General features: G+C 48.1%; 1 protein-coding gene across 1 annotated transcript in view; it reads left to right on the top strand.

The window, feature by feature from the left end:
- ITGB5 (integrin subunit beta 5) overlaps positions 1–19,488 on the top strand; it is a 62,659-nt gene that overhangs the window by 10,149 nt on the left and 33,022 nt on the right. The window contains exons 3-8 of the mRNA XM_062004981.1: positions 1,980–2,184; positions 6,719–6,968; positions 10,893–11,061; positions 16,602–16,763; positions 18,163–18,258; positions 19,201–19,290. Of these exons, the coding sequence (XP_061860965.1) occupies positions 1,980–2,184; positions 6,719–6,968; positions 10,893–11,061; positions 16,602–16,763; positions 18,163–18,258; positions 19,201–19,290 (972 nt within the window). The remainder of the gene's footprint in view (positions 1–1,979; positions 2,185–6,718; positions 6,969–10,892; positions 11,062–16,601; positions 16,764–18,162; positions 18,259–19,200; positions 19,291–19,488) is intronic.

Consider the following 19,488-nt stretch of genomic DNA (forward strand, 5'->3'; position numbering starts at 1 on the left):
CTTCTCTGCAGTGTTAATTCCTGGAGAATGACTAAAGGTTCCCAGCTGCACTCCTGGTGCTCTTTGTGTTGCTTTTTTACACAACCAGAGTGTCCTTCCTATTAGGTGACAGCAGAAATGAGCTCTCAGAGGTGCTCACCGAGAGCTGTGGTCCAGGGACTGGAAGAGGAGAAGAGCATCTGCTTGCAGGTGCCCTGCTGCTGAGTGGATCAGTGCAGGAGAACGCCTGGACCCTGCCAGCTTGTCACTGACTTTAGGTCAAACCACATCCGAGATGGACTTTTCTCCAAGGCTGCCCTAAACATGCTACTCTGAAAGGCTGGGCGTTGTTTTGGGGTTTTGTGAAGGATTCTGGGTTTTATTTTGTCATCCTGGAGATGATTTAAGTAGTCCCAGCCTTCCTTTTTGGAAGTTCATCTGTTTACACGGAGTGTTCCAAGAAATTGGCGTTGGTATCCATCCGACGTGCCGGACCCCGCCGCTGGATGCTGGAATGCAAATATCACATTTTTCAAATAGCATCAGGACCTCATAGTGAGAAAATGCAGCAGAGAGCCTCTGCTCTGCATCTGAGGCTGTCCTCAGGGGAACCCCGAAGCACCCTGAAATCTGTCAGACAAGCCTCTGCTTCCTCAATGTCTCTCCAGTCCTCTGCCGTGACAGAGCCTCGGCAAGAAGTTGGGTTTCATTCAGCCCTGCAGTGGTTTTTGGCAGCATGGCTGAAGGAGGCGTTGGTGTGGCTGTGATCATCTTCTCTGCATTAATTCATGTCTTTTTAGTCCATCAGCCCTGGAGCAGAAGGCAGTCGTCTCTCTTGTTATAGTGCAGAAATAAGTAGGAATCGACCGTTGAGAATCCCATAAGTTTTGGGCATATGACTTGCTCCCTTTAGTGCTTTTGGGGGAAAAAAAAAGGAAAAGAAAAGGCATTCTAACAAATGGTCTCTTTGCAAAAGGCTGCATTGTGTGGCCTGAGTGCAGCTCTGCACAAGGCTGCATTGTGCAGCACACGTGGGACTCGCAGCGAGGGCTGGGGCTCGGGAAGCCTCCCTGCCACGGCAGCCTGTCCTCCAGGAGCCAGCTGCTGCCTTGTGCCCACCTCCCATGAAGGCTCTCCCACCTCCCTTATTCTCCAGGAGGCTGCCCAGTACAGCCTGCCCCTGTCCAACTACTCCAGCTGTGCTCTGCCTCAGGGCCGCTTGCTGTCACACCAGCGCAGAGGTGTGAGGAGGGGGACACACAGTGTGTCTGTGGGGACGTGTGGTGTCTCACCTGGGGGTGAGGGTGCAGGTCCCTGGTTCATATCTTGGCTTGGCTCTCTGGATTGGGGGATTTGTCATGCTTCCCTCAGTACCATGTCCTTGTCCTGTATTGTCTTGTCTGTCCTGCCTTCCTTTTCCTTTTCCTTTTCCTTTTCCTTTTCCTTTTCCTTTTCCTTTTCCTTTTCCTTTTCCTTTTCCTTTTCCTTTTCCTTTTCCTTTTCCTTTTCCTTTTCCTTTTCCTTTTCCTTTTCCTTTTCCTTTTCCTTTTCCTTTTCCTTTTCCTTTTCCTTTTCCTTTTCCCTCGCCAAACTCCTCTGAAGAGATGTACAAGCAAAAAATAATGGGTTCTCACCTTTTCTTCTTGAAGAGATGTCAGTTGGCAGTCCAGGCAGCAAAGCAAACATTTTGCCTGCTTTCATGTGGACCAAGAGAGTACCGGGAGCAAGTGCTGCTGCTGTGGCTGGGGTGAAAACCCAGGCTTAGCTTTCTGCTGCTGTGAGCAAATTCAATTTTCAGATACTTGCAGAATTTCTCTTATGGTCGATCCCTTTGAAAGGCTCAAGCCTCAGCATAGGCTGCTTTTGAGTACAGCTACCACAAATGACACCAGCTTCTTCTTGTCATCTCCTGTTTGCACTGGAGATCAGCATGTCAAAACCCTGCTGTGGGATTTATGTTTTTCCTCTCCTTTCCCTTTTGTTCGTTCTTCACTCCCCAGGAGTTCGGCAGCACAAAGTCCATCACGTCACGGTGCGACTTCCTGCAGAACCTGATTGCAAACGGTTGTGCTGGAGCCATCGAAAACCCCAGCAGCAGCATCAGTGTGGTGAAGAACATCCCTCTGAGCAGCAAAGGCTCTGGCCAGACCCACCTGGACGTCACACAGATCATGCCTCAGAAGGTCGCCTTGGATCTTCGCCCTGGTGAGTCCCCAATGGCTGTGAGACATGCTGAGGTGTGTGGGGGAGAAAGAGTGGCTGGGATGTGCCAGGAGCATGTTGTAGCTTGTGACCTTGTAGGCCACTAAAGCAGGTTGCTGCTGGCCTCTTCCACAGCCCAGGAACTTCAGTGGTGCATCAGGAACTGAGGTGTGTGTCCTCCATGAGAGGCCACTGCTGTTACACAAAGTCAATCAAAGCACACTCACAACTGTTATCAGTTAGATGTAACTTTTGCATGTGTTTGAAAGGAACCTGCTCAGCTTAAAAACATAATCACTAGATGGAAGGAGTTAAAATAACTTTGGATCCTCCACCAAGCTGATGGTGCTTGACTCTAAACTGAGACAGCTCATTCTATAGATTGGAAACAAAAACACATACCTGTTTTCTGTCGGTATGCAAAAGAGCCATGGGATCAAGGCAGAAGACGGAGGTTTGAACTTGTGACTCGGGTCTTGGGCTGTAGCCAGATCCCCAATTCATTACCCTGAGCCATCACTTTTCTTCCATCCCTTCCTTTTAATTAAAAATTAGAAGGGAATGGCTGGACTGAGCCGTGTAAGCATGCTTGCTATCAAAAGGTTTTGCATGGTGGGAGGAGGCTTTAATGTGGGTTCAGAATTCCTGCAAAAATTTGGCAGCCAATATTTCTGAGGGGGGGGAAAAAAAAGCTCTTTATTGCATAGTTAAGAAGCAGATATAAAAGCTTGATTCATTATAAGCAGTTGGTGTGGGTTTCTAGGACTTACAGTTTTGTGAAGCTCTCATGAGCATACAGAAAAATGAAATATGATATTTTGCCCAAGAAAAACATGAATTTGAGCTGATGTTCATGCTACCAGTGGTCTCTCAGAGCCTGCCAGTGGCTGCAGGATTATTTTGTTCCAATTCTATGTGCTGGATAGTCATCATGTCTCTTAATGAACTCTTCCTCAGCAGTATAACTGCTGTCATCAGTCACGCCCTCAAACATAGCAAGATTTTGCTTCAAGGGCTTAAAAGCAGATACTTGAGGGTAGTCACCACTGGATGTATGGCTAGATGCATGGCTTCTGCAAGGGAATGTTGCTGATGGAACAGGTTTGCTCCCATACACAACAGGGAGTTGTTAATTACTGCTGTTTCTTGAGGCTGAAAGGGCTGACAGAAAGGGCTGGCTCAGCTTCCACATCTCACCTCCTGCAGACCCTCCTTCACATGCAGTGCCCAGTGCTCAGGAAATTCCCCTTTCCCAATCTCCAGTGGTGTTGCCCACTGCTCTGGTCTGAGCTGGGCCTGGGAGCTCATCTTCTGGGGCCATGCTGTCGGATGCTTGGGGCCACACAAGCCTCATGTGCTGCTCCTCACCAGGGAGCTCACCTTCAGTTCTCCTTGGATGCCAGAGGAGCCTTCCAGGTCTGGGCTGAGCTGCAGAAATCTCCCTGAGGGCCTTGCAGTGATTCCCAGGCTGACCCAGGAGCTCCTCTCCCTGTGTTCCTCTTGCAGAGCACCAGAGTCATGCAGGAGGGATGTACATAGGTGTTTGCATAGTGTCTCCTTTTTTTCCTCTCTTTTTGATGTTGTGCAGCATTCCATGTTAGGGATGATGACTTCCTGAACCCTTGCATTAGCATCCCCAGTTTAAATTATCCATTAATCCTTGAGCTTGAGAATGGGTGTCACCCTGTGAGCCCAAGATAAAAAAGAGACAATGTTGATTTAATTTTGGGCATGACGGGTGTACTATTTCAAAGATGAATTCACACTGTGAATTGTCTGTGGCAATGGTGATCTTTTATTCTTAGACCACTAAGCAGAAGCAGAAGGGAACGAATTGTCAATTGTTTGCTGTTCCCACCCAGGCAGTTTGATCTGATAGTCCTGTGCCAGAAGTCACGTCCCCAAATCTCTGTGCCCACAGCTGATTTCCAAGGGCCTTAAACTGATGCCCTCACAGGGCAGCTTTCACATAGAGCGTTTAGTTGCCGTCATATTGCTTTTTACTCGTGGGTCCAAGCTGTAAAGCAGCATGTCCTGGTTAAATTAGAAAACGAAACAGTGTAAAAGGAATTAAAGGAATGAATAGATGGAAGTCATGTTGCCCATCAAGCCAGAAGCCTCACCAAACAGAAAAAAAGAGCTTTGCTTGGGTAAGTGAGGCAACCGAGTTTCTTAAGTTGTCCAAAAGCAGCTTTTCCACTCTCTGCACTGCCTCTGTGTGACAGTATCCAAGAAACATTTCTGGGTTTTGTTTTGAGTTTAAAAGTTTTCAGTAAAAGCCCTAAGGAGAGGATGCTGGTGACGGTATATGGGGAGGGAGGGGGCTGGATTATCCCGAGAAGCGTGAGAGTAATACTGTGCCCAGAGAATCATAAATTCTTTTGCACTTACATCTACATACATTAGCAATATTTTCTCTGACATAATCAATTTGTGCAGTTAGAAAAGAAAGAAGAACCAGGCCCAGGATCCTGTTCTTTTTGATGCTTCTCAGGGACTAATAAATTCATAACTAATAGGAGAAAAAGGTTGGATCAGAGCACCCCACATGCCCTTTCTAGCACAGGAATTCCCATCTTAGGACCTGCTCAGGAAAAACAGTGTTTTGGAAATGGAAATGTTGGGAAATGCAGAGTGACACATCCACTTCTGAAAGGATCAGCTTTTTCAGAAAGGGCTGGGCATTCCAGTGGGAAAAATATGTAGGAATGAAAAAAGAATAGGCATGGAAATGAATTTTCCTGGAGGGAAACACATGCTTGCAGCACTGAGTTAAAAGTCAAAGCTTGCAATCATGGTCTATTACCCTTCAATCAGTGCTAACAGGCTTTGCATTACATAAATGATGTTCTCCCTTGTTCCCCCACAAAATATGTTCCAGATACAGCATCAGGCCCACCTGATTTAGTTGAGCCACCTCGATAGTTTTCCTCAGTGTAGGGCCAGTGGTGAGTCACATCCTGCTGCATACCACATCTCAGGGCTACGTCAGGCAGGTCCTGCTCCCACTAGCAAAGAAAGCTGGAGGGAATAAGGAGAAAGATTTAGGGCAAGAGTTTCCTTCCTCCTACAGCTGATATCTGGGCAATACTTGCATGTGTATGTTTGTGCCTTGTGCCTCGTCTTGCCAGCACAGCAGTTTTGGGATGCTGCTGCTGCTGCTGCGTGTTGTTGGGCTGGAAGTAAGTGGGAGCAGCTGTGCTGCTGTTCACAATGAGGAGAACAATAAAACAGTTACGGAAATGTTTTCACAATGCTAAAAAATGTGCCTTTCATTTCTGGGGAAGAAGATGGAAAGCCACAAGTGTTTTACAGAACTGACAGTTCTCAGAGTTCAGCCTCGGCTGTGAAGAACTGGGAGAGGGGGGCAGGAGGGAAGAGCTTGGTCTTGAGATGATCTAAGTCCCTAGTCTTAGGTCTCAGAGACCGCACTGAGCTGGAAAAGGGGATGTGGGGTCTCCAAACCAGCCTGGGGTTTGAGGTTGCTGAAGTCTGGGGCTTCCATTTAGATCCCTCTCTCAGCAAAGCATAAGGCAAACACTTGCCACCTCCACTCTGGTTCCAATGAGGTCCATGTGGTGTGAAGTTAAGTGCACTTTGAAGCCACTTCACTTTTTTTTGAGGTGCGGGCAGTGTTGGCAGTGGCCTTCCCTCTGCAGGGCATCTCTGATGAAAGCGCTTTGGCAAAGGGGGAAGGTCAGGGGAAGGCTTTCCTCTCCTCCTCTTCATGTTTGCACAACCTGTGACTCAGCCCCGTCAGCACCTCCCTTGTGCTCCTCACTTTAGGAAGCTTCATCTCTGCCTCAGCGCTTTCCTGGGCGACCCTAACAAGCTTCTTTGTCTACTTCACTTCCCTTTGGCTCTGCTTTCTCCAGAATCATGGAGGCACAGCACTTTTTTGTGGGGAGAGGTCCTTTTCAAAAGTGTTTCTTTTGTGCCTGCTTCAACCTGACTTCCCTGCACAGCTCAGAGGACATCTTACATTCACCTCACGCTGGTCATTTTCTTCTGAACCTCTTCCTTCTCCTGCTCCACTTCCTTCTCTCTTTTGTGCAGGACTTCTTGGACTGCTCCTGGTTTGCTTTGAGGACATACCCAAGTAAGCGTGCACAGGATCCCTCTTTCCATGAAACATCCTTTTGAGGTTTACTCTGCTCTTCTTTCCAGTTTTCTAGGAAAACACCCCTGGACTGTACACAGTCTGGGGCAGCGGCACTTTTTGTATGTTCCCCCTTAGTTCTTTCATGTAAGATGGAACGACCCTTTCCCATATCTTCAAAGAGAAATAGAGACTTACTCTATAGATTCCTTGCCAGATAGTGCACTACATAGCTTAAGAAGACCCAAAGTCATTACCTGCTTTCCTGTTAGCCTCCTAAGGGATGGCCTTGGAAAAGCTTATTCCCATCACCTTCTCCTTTCGCAAGTGATCTGTCTGCTCTGCGGGGGAGGGGGAAAGGAAGAAAAGCCTGTGGTCTGGATTTTCTGTGCACTGGGAGTTTCCTTTTCACAGCTCTCAACTCTTGTGTGTGTGCAGGTGACCAGACCTCCTTCCGAGTTCAGGTTCGGCAAGTGGAGGACTATCCCGTGGACCTCTACTACCTGATGGATCTCTCCCTGTCCATGAACGACGACTTGGACAATATTCGCAACCTGGGGACCAAGCTGGCTGAAGAGATGCGAAAGCTCACGAGCAACTTCCGCCTCGGCTTTGGCTCTTTCGTGGACAAAAACATTTCTCCTTTCTCCTACACTGCACCAAGATACCAAAACAATCCCTGTATTGGGTAAGTGGGAGGTGTGCCCTGAAGGGACAAGCCCTGTGTGTGCACGGAGCCTGGCTGAGGCAGTCTCTTCCTATTCTTGCTTTAAATAGTGAAGCGCACTTAAGCCCCAGCTTTTGGGAACGCTGATTAGCCACATTTATCCCTGTGATGCTCCAGAGCAGTTCAGGATAGGATAACTTGCAGTTTTCCAGTGGCTGCTGGGAGATCTCTGCATCTAGAGATGGGAAGCATGCAACTGGGAGCCTGAAGCTATCTTTAAGGGCCTGAAGTGGAGGCATAGGAGGTTTTTTAAAGGGCTTTAAGGAAAAGAAGCAAGAGCCAGAAGTTCCTGATTTCTGGTCCTAGCTCTGAGTCATAGTTTGGCCTTAAGTAAATCAATTTAGCTCTTTGTCTCCATCTTACAGATAAGGAGACCAAGGCAGCTTAAGTCCTTCCCAACAGAAGTGTTTGGGGGAAGTGAGATTTGTGTCGGCCTGTAGTACTGGTTAATGAGTTCTTGTAAAGTGGTTTGAAGATGTCAGGCGGTTGTGTTTAACATCTTTATTGCTGTGGAAGGAAAGCAAACCCGCAGTTGCAAAAGACACAAATGACGTGTGTTGCTTTGCAGTGATATCAGAACCTTCCTCCTTTGTGCTCTTTTTTTATCCCTTGTTAGTGTCTTTGCTGTAGAGTCTTTTTGTTTGCCCTTTATCCCACGGAGCTGGGACCAAATCCATTGAATCGGGGATTACACCAGAGTGAAATTGGGTGTAGTGAGAAGAGAGTGTCCAGGCTCAGATGGGTTTGGATGTTGACAGGAAAGGATGGACACAGCAGCAAGTACCCTCCTGGGAGAATTCCAGTGTCGACACATACCTTTGTGGTCCCTGTCTTCTCCTCATCCACCGTTGGGCTGCTTTCTGGTCATGTAAGGGCAGTAGGGGTAGCACTTTGAGCCATTTGTGGGTCCTTACACTGTAAGATCACCACATGAACGTATGCCAAGCTGTGTAGGACTGCATCCTTTAAGTTTTCCATATGAGAGGCAGATTAAAGAGAGCTTCCATCAGCTATGAGTTTCTAGGCCAGCTTTTGGCATTGACCAACCGTTTGGCATCTCATTGCCCATTACCTGTTGACCAGACAAAACTAATCTGCATTCTCTTTTCACCAGTTCTGTCCAGAGAGGAAAGTCAAATGGATTTTAACATTGAAAACTTGTACTTTGGCCATGAAGCATAGTCAAAAGTGACCATACTGACTAAGCTGGAGAGATGACTCTGCCGCCATGGCACTGTCTACCATGCTCTTCATAGCTCTTTCCCCCTAAAATTTGGTATGGCCTCAGAGCCATGCCCTCAGACATCTCTATTGTCCTGGATCTCCATCACCTGCTCATGGGCTGAGGACAGGGGGAAAATCTCCAACTGGGAAAGTCTTGGAAACTTTGTTTGGCTGGTGTGTGATTTAATTGAAGTGACATGGCTTTCATTGAGTGAAATAGAGTGAATTGTGCAGGAGGGGAGAGGTGGGAGAGGAGAAGAGGATGGAGCTGGACAACTCAGCAGCAGGGCATGCTTGAAACTGCCAATGCCCTTTCAAGGACACCCAGAGCTGTTGCCTTGGCTTTTCCCACCATGATCAGGCTATCTGCATGTCCTTTTGGTTTTATCCAGGTGGTTGCTTTTGGGTTTGTGGGTCACATTCAGCCAATCTTGTCTTGGGAAACCGTTTGGGAAGGACTGGTCAAGGTAGCTCATATGGTGGGCACTCATTTCCAGTTGCTATCTGTCTCCTCTTAATCCAAACCAGGGGTCCTGACTCCCTGTTGTATGGATTGGTTTGCAGCTATTTCTAGTATCAAAGCAGACTGTCCAGTGGCTTACTTGTGGCTAAGAAAAGGTGCAAGTAAACATGAGCTGTGCTGCGTATGTTTGGCCCCTAGTCCAAGCTCTCTCCTCCTCATCCTCACAGGGGTGGCTGTCCTGCAGGTCTACGTGCAGTGCAGCCCTGTTTTCATGTGGGATCTGGCTGGGATCCCTTGTGCCTCTTCCAACTCACCCAAGGTTGCTGCTCACGCCTGCTCCTGGCTCAGCATCCCGGCTGGGACCTCCCAGGGGGGAAGGATCTAGCCTCTTTCAGCCATGGTGTCATTCAAGAGAGATAATATGAAGGAAACAAACACTGAATTAAGAAAGATAAAGAAAGCAGAGGGTTTGACAGAACACCTAATTGCCCATTTATCTGTGGCACGACTTGTGAAGGTTACAGCCTGAGATAACCCACCCTCAGTGCTGTGTGCTCTGACCCAGTCACTCAGATACCCATCCTGCTGCTGTCTGCAGCTTCTGCAGCAAGCCTGGAGTGTAAAACAAACAGAAAAAGCATTAAATTACACATCTTTTTGGGAGCTAGGATCCTATAGCATGTCAGTGTTTTCTCTCTGCACCAAGGCTCTAGCAAACCAAATGCTGAGATGTGTTGTGTGGATTAAGGGCTGTTTGCTGAGACCCTGCAGTGCAGGGGTTTCAGATACTGCAAACTCCTTGCCTTGGCCCTAGGTGCGAGTGGGATTGCAACTCTGAACATGGGGGCTGATGGCAAGGGATGGATGGCTGAGCCCAAGGCACTGGGACCTGCCCTGTGGTTAGATGTGTGCATAGCTGTGCGGGTGGAAATCCCTGCTCTGGGGTCTCTTGTGTGGGATTTCAGTTCCCAGCAGTGGTAAATCTTAAGTACTCCTTTGTGCAAAAAGCTTCTTATGACTTACCCGTAGTAGGTCATGTGTCAGCAGAGGCCTTTAATTGTTCCTCCTGCTTTATCTTTGAAGATAAGAGTGAATTAGTGCCAGCCCAACTCCCTTTCAAACACATTTTCTTCTTAACCCTTCTCATCCCTCTCCTCTGCACACACTCACTGATTTCCCATGCTGCAGGAGCTGCTCTGCTGAGCTCCCCTGGCCACACAGTCTGCATCAAAGCTGCCTCCTGATACATTTGTATGGGAAAAAGAAGTTTTACTGCTAGCCTGCTGAGGCATTTTTCTGCCTTAGGGTGCCACTCCTACCTTTATGCTCCAGTGTGCCTCTGGAAAGCAGGGATGGTATTTGCTCACCTGTTTGCAGGGAGAGTGGGAGGATGCATGAGTTGGTGTCAGTTATTACTGTGTCTCATGTTGGGCAGTTGCCATATGGCTGGTGATGTGCAGTGGGTGCAGGGTGGCACGTCCTGCCAGGGGAACTGGGTGACAGAGTGAAAATGCATATTGAAAAGTAGCTCTTGGCACTTTTCCATCACATGACACTCCTGTGTGATGCCCTTTGACATGATCTCACTGGTTCTGTAGGTGTGGGGCATGGCTCACATCACCCTCCCAGGCTCCTGGGGAAGGGTGGCTCTGCCAAAACACACACTTAACATCACTGTGGGCCACATCCTGCACTGCACATTCCCAGTGTGAAAACAGCTTTATGGGTGCTGAAACTGCAGAGCTGAGTGGCCCAGGGAGGGCGGGTGCTGATGTCTCCACTCACACTTTACATAGAGAGATGTTCGGTCCTGGGGAAAGCTCTGGGAACTTCAGCTGCTCAAAGCTCCTGGGGTTGATAAATAGCCAGAAACCAAAGTGTTGAAAACATGAAGCACTGGATTGGGCTGCTCAGGGAGATGGTGGAGTCTCTATCCCCAGGGATATTTAAAAGACATATAGATAAGGTGCTGAGGGATATGGTTTAGTGATGGGCTTGGCAGTGTGAGTGGTTGGACTCGATGATCTTAAAGGTCTTTTCCAACCAAAGTGATGCTATGAATCTATGAAGCCTCGTGGAAGTATTTCACCCTTCTGTACAGAAATTTGGAGACCAACCTGGCAGAGCTGGAAGCTTCTGCAGCTCTTGGCTCCTGGCGTGGTTCCTCCCAGCTGACCACTCCCCTGTTCCTCCTGCAGTTACAAGCTGTTCCCCAGCTGCGTCCCATCCTTTGGCTTCCGCCACCTCTTGTCCCTGACGGATAAAGTCGACCGTTTCAATGAAGAAGTTCAGAAGCAGAAGGTTTCCCGCAACCGAGATGCTCCGGAGGGTGGCTTCGATGCCATTTTGCAGGCTGCTGTGTGCAAGGTGGGTCACTCTGATTGCTGGGGTTTTAAAGCAAAGGAGAAGAGGGGGAGATCTTTTCTGCTCTGTTCTTGGACTGAGGTAAAGCTGCAATATACTACTTCTTGGGAGTAACTACTAAGTTTTTCTCAGAGCCATGAAAAGTAGAGGCTGTTGTTTCCACGTCCTTTTCTACCTGAACAGGCAAAGAGGGGAAAAAAAAGGTTATTTTTCTAGTTTAAAGATGTAAAATTGGAGCTTTTGAAAATGCAAATTTAGGTGGACTTGTAGAGGCTGATCCCTGAGCACCTGGGACTAAATCCTTTAAGATTCACATCAGCATGTGTTCAGCAGCATCAGCTCGACATGTTTCTGAAGTGTGTGTCAAACACACGGTGCAGTGGTTGGCCCTTGCTGTGGGTTGGAGCTGATTCCAACTGCTCATACCTGCCCCTTTTTGTGTGTGAGACTGGATGATCCCACCTCCAGGCGCTGGTAGCTTGCTCTTCCTCTTTGTCAGCAAAACGAGCTGTCAGCAGTAATTAAAGACAAAGTTCATGACTTGGTGCCATGTTAGCCGTGTCCTTAGGGGTTTTTGAGATGTTTACTTGAAGATCTTTCTGGAATGAGTAGATGGATTGCTCTGTATCCCTTCTTGTGTCAGGGGTGGAAGTGTTTGTTTCCCTCTGCCCTATGGTTGAGCTTCCCTGCTTGGCAGAGATGCTTCTAGTTGCTTTTTCCCCTCTTGACATACAGTTTTGGTTTTGTTTATTCCAGCCTTGTGCAGTGCTTTTGGTTGAAGGTGTTTTCTCCTGGCTCTGGATTTTGGGAGCCAGGAGATAGGCATCGTCTGCAGGAGTGATGGGACACAGCAGGCTTGTGGGAAAGCAGATCTTCTCTAACCTGGGTTGGCTTCATCTACACTTCTTGCTCTTGGCAGGACTGAACCTGCCCCTTTGGATCTGATGCCATCCAACAGTCATCTTCCCTATCCCAGATGTCTCACAATATCCACAGATATTGTTGTTGGCACAACTAAAGTGCTGCACCCAATACTCACCTGGGCATAAAGCTCTTGTCAGTTTTGGAGAGGTGGCTTTTAAGATTACAGAAGAGATGTCTCAGGATGGTGACTCACTTGTGCCACCCACCACGTGGTTTTCTGCAGGCCCTTTTTCCACATTATTGCAAACATGGGATGAAGTTTCCCAACGTTGCAGAAATACTGTGGTGTGTATCACAAGGGTTCATTCTGGAGGTGTGGGTGGAAGGCAGGAGACTTGCAAGATATTTGCTGCACGTTTGTGCCAGTCTCAGACTGTTGATAAGGACCAAATTCTTTGGTTGTTGCTCTTGAAGGTGAATTTAGATACTGGCACCATCTAAATGTGGGACCGAGCATCCTCTGGGAAGGGTGAGCAGAGGTGAGCGTGTGTGCTTGTGTGGCTCTTGGTGTGATGTGGCAGGTCAGGACAGGAACTGCTGCAGCCACAGCAGTTAATTTATTACTGGAGCTGGGGTGTGGGAAAGAAACTCCATGGAACCAGTGTGTAAGGGGAGACAGGCTGCATTGCCCTGGCAGCCCCTTGCTGGGGGTGGAGCAGCTACCTGTGAATCACAGGCCTGAGCAGCAAAGGCTCTGTCTATCCAGAGTTAGAACAGTGAAATTTGGGGCCAGCTGATAGAGCTCCTAAGCCCTGCAGCCAAAATGGGAGCTTGGTGATTGGTTTCCCATGTGTCAGCCAAGTGGTGGTGACGTTTGGCACCATTGAGGGAAAGTGGCAGATGTCTGAGGAGAAACTGAAATGCTGCTGCTAGGTGAGGGTGCTCTTTGCTGTAATGAATAGTGCTTTGCATCCAGCAGTGATCAATGGAATATCATGAGGAACTAAAGTGCAGACTAGTTCCTAGTAACTCAGGAACTGTTTTCCCCAAGTGCAGGGAAAGCAGCATACAGATACCTTGGTGACTTCTGGGATCGGTTTCTCATCACTACTGTGGTATCCCAATTGCATCCTCTTGTCGTGTTCCAGCTTTCACCCTCTCTACTGTATTCAAACACCAAGATTTAGGGTAGTTATGAGCTTAGAAAGTCCCCTGCCTTCAGGTTGATCCAACATGTTGACCATTAAGTCCTTTGTGGCATCAAGAGAGACATCCCAGGGGAAGCCAGTCACAGCGTGGCAGAGCCTTGCTGTTTCCAAGCCACGGTGTCTGAGTGGGGTGGTCTTCTCCCCTTCAAGCTCTGAGGTGTCAGAAACAATACTTGCTTTGTTGACAAGGTATTTTTATACTGTAATTCATATCAGGCATTTCTTCTGCATGAGCTGTGTAAGAGCTCTGTAACACTCAAGTAATTTCTTGGCCTGGTTTTCAACCCAAGGGGTGGGGAGAGCTTGTAGAGCTAATACAGACTAATGAGCAGGCCCAGGATTTGGCTCCTGTCTGAAAGATGAAGATATGTTAAGTGTTATTCTGGAGGCAATGAAAGAGCCAGAGACAATAGGCCTTTATCCTGATGCTAAAATTATAAGCCAGGAATATTAATCAACCTTCTGTAATTACATTTTTCCATTTGCAGTATTTTGGTTCTCTGCCATTCTTTAACCCAAGCATCATATGGCTTGGTGATATGTAGAAGTTTCAGATCTTATACACTAGGGATGTAACAAAGAAGTAGTGCTGGATTAGAAAATAAAGTGTCTTTTGAAGCAGTTTTGATTGGTGCTTGCTAGACACTGGTACATGGAGATGGCCAAGACATCTGGGAGACACCTTTCAGCACTAAGTCAAACAAAGGAGGCTTTGGCTTTTAATCCCAGAGGCAATACTTACCTTGCACCTGTAGCATTCTTGCTTCAAAATAGCTCGGTACTTGAGAAACTCGTGAGGTTTTAGACATGTTGATGGATGCAGAGGGATCTCCTGGCAGTTGATGTCTGGCAATTGAACTGTTTTTGTTCAGTGCCCAAAGCATAGATTTAGATGTTGATTTCAGGCTTGGAAATACTGATGCATCCTTTTCAATAGGATTTGGAGGGCTGGGCTGTGCTGAGACAGCTGTGGCAGTTTGGCCAGTCCCTGTTGGCTGCCAGGAGGGAAAAGCAGGTCTTTCAGGGTATGGGAGCCAAGAGCAGCTGGTGGTAGGAGTAGGGGCAGGATCCGCGGCAAGCCCAGCCCTGCAGAGACACATCTTCCCACATCACTCTTTGTTGGGTTAGGTCCCACCTCTGCTTTCAGAATCCCATGAGGATCAAAAAACAGAACAGGAGGCAAACGTCAGTGCAGGTTTGGGTGGGTTTTTTTTGTCTGACAATCCCAGTCCAGTAAAAATAAACTCAAGTCTCTTTGGTTATTTATTTTAAAGAGAGCAGAGTGCTGCTCTGGTTTTGTGGTGGAAACTGAGTGCTGAAGAGCTGTATTTTCCAGTGCCTGCAAGCTGCTGGCAGAGGCAGCCTGGGTTGCAATGGCTCTTCAGTGTGATGGCCTCTCCAGGTTCTTTTCCCATAGATCTCCAGCTCTTTTGGGGTGGCATCAACACAATTGGCCATTCCAGCAGAGACACCCTGGTCTGGTGCTCTGAGGCCTCAAATGCTCTCAGTGCACTGAAACTGTGAGTGCTTGTTGCTTTTTGGGAAGTGAGTTCTTTGACTGAGCAACCAAAGCAGTTTTAACGTTGTTTATGTGGGAAACTGTGTGTTGAAGGCATGGAGAGATTGTCTGCAAAAGGATGCTTAGCCCTTGATTTAAAGGTGGGCTTGACAGGCAGGTAAACAGCAGCATCATGTCCAAAGTGGTAACTGCTATTGAATGCAGCTGGTATTCTGTGTGCATGGTGCATTTCTAAGGAACTCAGACTCAGATTAATCCTCTTAATCTCTTTGGAAATTTTCTGGGTCTCAATCATTAAAAAACCCGATGAAATCAACTTTCTATATGCACAGAAAAGTGAACTGGATGGGCTTATGTGTGATGACTGAGTACTGCCTCTTGCATCATTAGAGCCACAATCACTTTTGGGTCGAGTTCTTAGGAAATTACATTTTGGCATGAAGGTTTTGCCTTTTGTCCAGTGGGATGTCAGTGGAATGACTCCTGCTTCCCAGAGCAAAATAGTCCTCATTGCATACTGAGCTGGACTGTGACGTGTTGGTACATGATGAAGGATGCTGCCAAAGCTTTCTTCCTATGGCCTTATTCACATTGTGTGGTTCTTTAAAATGACATTAAAGAAAAATCACCTTCAGCAATAGGGAGGAGAAAGAAATCTGCTCAGGAATAGTGTTGCTGAAGCAAGAGTTATATTTATGGGAGAGATCAGTAGGCTTTGGGCTATGACTCACATTTGCAGACTGCAAATTTGCGCTGGCAGCCATGATACCACATCCTTCTGCCTGCTCTGCCCTCCTGCCATGCCCATGCCAGCATTTGCCATAGGAAATGTCTTTGCAGCCAGGCTGCAGCAGCTTGTGGGCTAGCATCTTACTGTGAAACAAGGCAAAGTTTAGATTTTGCTAAATAAGCTCAGCTGTAAGCTCTGGGGGAGTTGGGTATATTCATCTGCACTGTGTTCCCATCAGTAAAGCTTTTGGCAGCTTTTCCCTCACCCCTTCCTGAGGGATTTGCACTATGTTGTTGTGAGCTGGAGGGAGGGGGATGCTGCTGCTTTGCTGGGTGTCCAGCTCAAGGAGAAGCTCTGGTAGATGGGTCTTTCTGGCTCTGGTCTCTTCCACAGCAGGGTCTCCCTGCTGAGGTTGGCAGCCAGGACCTCAGCCTGCCCAGCTTGGCATGAGCTGGCAGTGGGAGCTGCCAGAGAGCGCAGGGGAATGTGCTGCAGTACTGTGGTTTCCAAAAATTTCCTTTGGCCTTCTCTATTTCCCTCCACTTCCATTGCAACAAGCAGCTCCAGTGTGCTGTTGTAGGCACAGATCTGCTTCTCAGGCTGATGCAAAGCTGGAAACCTGGGGAAGCTCTGTGGGAGGGAAACATTTATCCACTACTTGTTATCCTTTTATCTGGACAAAAAAAAAAAAGCTATCCCTGCATCTTCCTCCATGCTGAGATGGTGATAATGTCTGGTCCTGGTGCACAGGGTTGCATCACAGCCAGCTCCCTCAGGCAAAGCCCTTGCTGTGCCGCAGCTCAGAAGGAGCCTTTACGAGCGGTAATGAAACTGCTGAGTGGGGATATTGCAGCTCTCGCTGTTGCCTTGCCTGCTCCATGGAGCTGAGGAAACAAGATCAGATTAAATGTGTGTGTGGAGGAATCTGGCAGGTCTCCTTTGGCTATGAAAGCAGCTGAAATTCTTATTCTTGGATCTGGGTAGAGAAGGCCTGGTGGACAGTCCACGTAGCTCCTTGTGCCTGTTTCAGTTAGTGCAGAATATAATGTGAAATGCTTCATGGGCCTCTGACTGTTTTCTTGCCAGGGATGAGTGGACAGGAGTGTGGTGCTCTTCTAATTAGTGCTAACAGATCTACTGCTGGATGGGTGCATGGCTGCAGGATGAGGGGCAAAGGATGGGCTTGACAAACCCCCTGTCTCACGGGTTTGTTTTCCCCCAGGAGAAGATCGGCTGGCGTAAGGAGGCATCTCACCTGCTGGTCTTCACAACGGATGACGTGCCCCACATAGCTCTGGATGGGAAGCTGGGTGGGCTGGTGCAGCCCCATGATGGCCAGTGCCACCTGAATGAAGCCAACGAGTACAGTGCATCCAGCCAGCTGGTAAGGGGGGGACATGGGGCCCAGCCCTTGGGTTTTGGTAGAGTCTGTGGAGACCAGCCACCCCTGGACTCTATCAGTCTTTGTCACACACACCCCCTGACTAGCATGGTGTCATCTGCAGTTTGCAACTAAAATTTGCAGTTCCCCTCAGGCATCCTCCCACAGTGAATGCTTCTGTGATGCTCAAAAATGAGTTAGGAGCTTAGCAAGTTCCTTCAGGGCTCATTGCAAGGGAGGGACACATTGAAATGTCCTGAAGAGCATCAGGTTTTGCCTGCAAAAGTGCAAAATATGTCATCCCTTTTCTAGAATGTCCAGTGGACTGTCAGCTTCTCCCTGGGGAGACTGAGTCTACCTTGATGTGGCTGTGCTAGGAAGCACAACAGGATGCTCCTTTTATTCACAGCCTTTGCACATGACACTAGCAGAGGTCTTAGTAATAAGTAGACAAACTGACCCATGGAGGAAACTTCTGGGGTGAAGGAGCACTTGACAGCCACCTCATTACCGCATCCTTCTGCAGAAGGGTGCTGTATTCAGCAGATCACAAAGCACTGCTTATGATTTCATTCCTGCACGGATGTCAGGAATGTTTCTGGGTGGAAGATCTTCAGAGAAACCCTCTTTCCATCCACCTTTGCAATCCTAGCAAGCACATGCTTACCAGAGTACAGCCCATACTGACGTGGGGTTACCCTGAGGAGCTGGTGTGGGGATGCTGCCTCACTGTTTCCATGTTTCAGTTTTGGAGGCTCCCAATCATCCCTCCAATCTGCAAGTAAACAAGGTGGGGTTTTTTTCTGAGGACAGCACTTCAGAAGCAGCCTGGGATTTTAAACTCAAGCTGCTCTCTTGAAGGTGATCACTGGTTCATTATTTTGTTGCTTGTAGGTAGCTAGAGCAGTATCTTCCTGCCATCTTCTCTGTCTGGGAAGTGTGCAGAATTAAAGAGCTTATTGTAATCTCTTTATGGTTCCAGTATGCAGAAAGAACAAGCAGTGAATGTTTCCACTTTGGGAAAAAAACATACGTTTCCACTGAGTGCAGTTGTAGGTCTCCCTGCCTTGCACCCCTGGAGATAGCAGCCAGCTCATTAGACATGTGCATCTGCTGATGGCAAAGTACAAAGAGGAAAGAAAGAAATCCAGGGTTTCAGGTGTTGCTGCAGCTGGTGGTGTTATCAGTCATATATTCTAGTGAAAGGTGCAGCAGAAACATTTAAAGGATGACAGAATTCCTACTGTTTCAGTTGGGATTGGGCTGATACATCAGGTACTTTATACTGCAACAAAACATGCCACAATTCTGGAACAAATATTGCTGTTGGGAGGAGATGAACAGTGAAATTTGTTGTAATTTCTGTTATGCATCAGTCTTTCTGCCCTTTTTGTGTCCCTAGGATTATCCTTCCCTGGCACTTCTCGGGGAGAAACTCGCCGAAAACAACATCCATCTGATTTTTGCTGTTACCAAAAGTCATTACATGCTGTACAAGGTAAGTGCCACCGACCCATCTGGGCTGGGGGCAGATTTAAATGCTTCTGGGCAGCATCTTCCTGCTGGTCCTGTGGAGCAGAGGCTGGTAGGGGCAGGCAGAGGTGAGCTGGTGATGTTCAGCCCACTGGCCCTCCCTGCTAGTCCTTTCAGCGAAAAGCTTCTTAGAGCAAACAGATGTAGATGTTAGTGAGCATAGACCTAAAATAGAGTCCAGCTTAATCTGGATGTTCAGATGGCTGCCAGCTGTACAGCATGAGAGAGAGACGTGAAACCTGTTCAGCCCATGCTGCAGTGACTTAATCCCATTACCTAATCGCGTGCAGTGTTCCTGCCCAGCTGTGTTTTTCCATCACGCAGCCCAGGGCCCTGACTTGCCACATACAATTTGAACTCCCTAGCTGTCCCTGCTCCCCTCTCCAAAAGCAAAAGGTGAGCCGAGCTGCAAGGGCTGGCCTGTGTCTGGAACTGGCCAGAGGGGTTTCACTCCTCTGCAGATGCAGGGGAGGTGTTTCAGGAGGGGTTACTTTTGGAAACCTCTGCTCCAGCTCTAGAGGCTTCAGCAAAAACAACAAGCAACCACGTTGCTACCGTTTAGATGCTGCTGTGGAGAGCAGGAGGGCTGAACTCATTCTCCACCCCCTCTCCTGGGGATGCTTGCCTGTTGTGAGGCAAAGACAGGGCAGCTGCAGCTCCCTCCCCACGGTGCAGGCTCCTGGGAGTGCACAGCAGCTGGCTCTTGCCCCCTCCATCAGCACACTGAGGTCCAGCAGTCCCTATCCATGAGGGAGCTTTGTTTGGCACTTGACGCGTTTGGCGTTTGACACTGGAGCAGGGTGTGTGGCTGGTGTCCCTGGTGCAGGGTTGGTCCCTCCTCACTCTTTGCTTTTTCCTCTACATCTCAGCAGTTTCCTTCATTTTCTCTTTTTTTTTTTTTCCCAAGAACTTCACCTCTTTGATTCCTGGGACAACAGTGGAGATTTTGCACAAAGACTCCAAGAATATCATCGAGCTGATTGTCAAGGCTTACAACGTAAGTGTGGGCTCCTCTCCCTGGACCCCACACTGCTGGGGCTGGGGCATTGTCCTGGTTTCATCTGAGACTGAGTTAATTTTCTTCCTAATAGCTGCTATAGGGCTATACTTGGAGTTTACACTGAAGAGAATGTTGATAGCACAGGGATGCTTCAGTTATTGCTGAGCAGTGCTTGCACAACATCAAGGCTGTTTC

Source organism: Colius striatus, chromosome 11 (assembly GCF_028858725.1).
Source record: "Colius striatus isolate bColStr4 chromosome 11, bColStr4.1.hap1, whole genome shotgun sequence".
Lineage (NCBI taxonomy): Eukaryota > Metazoa > Chordata > Aves > Coliiformes > Coliidae > Colius > Colius striatus.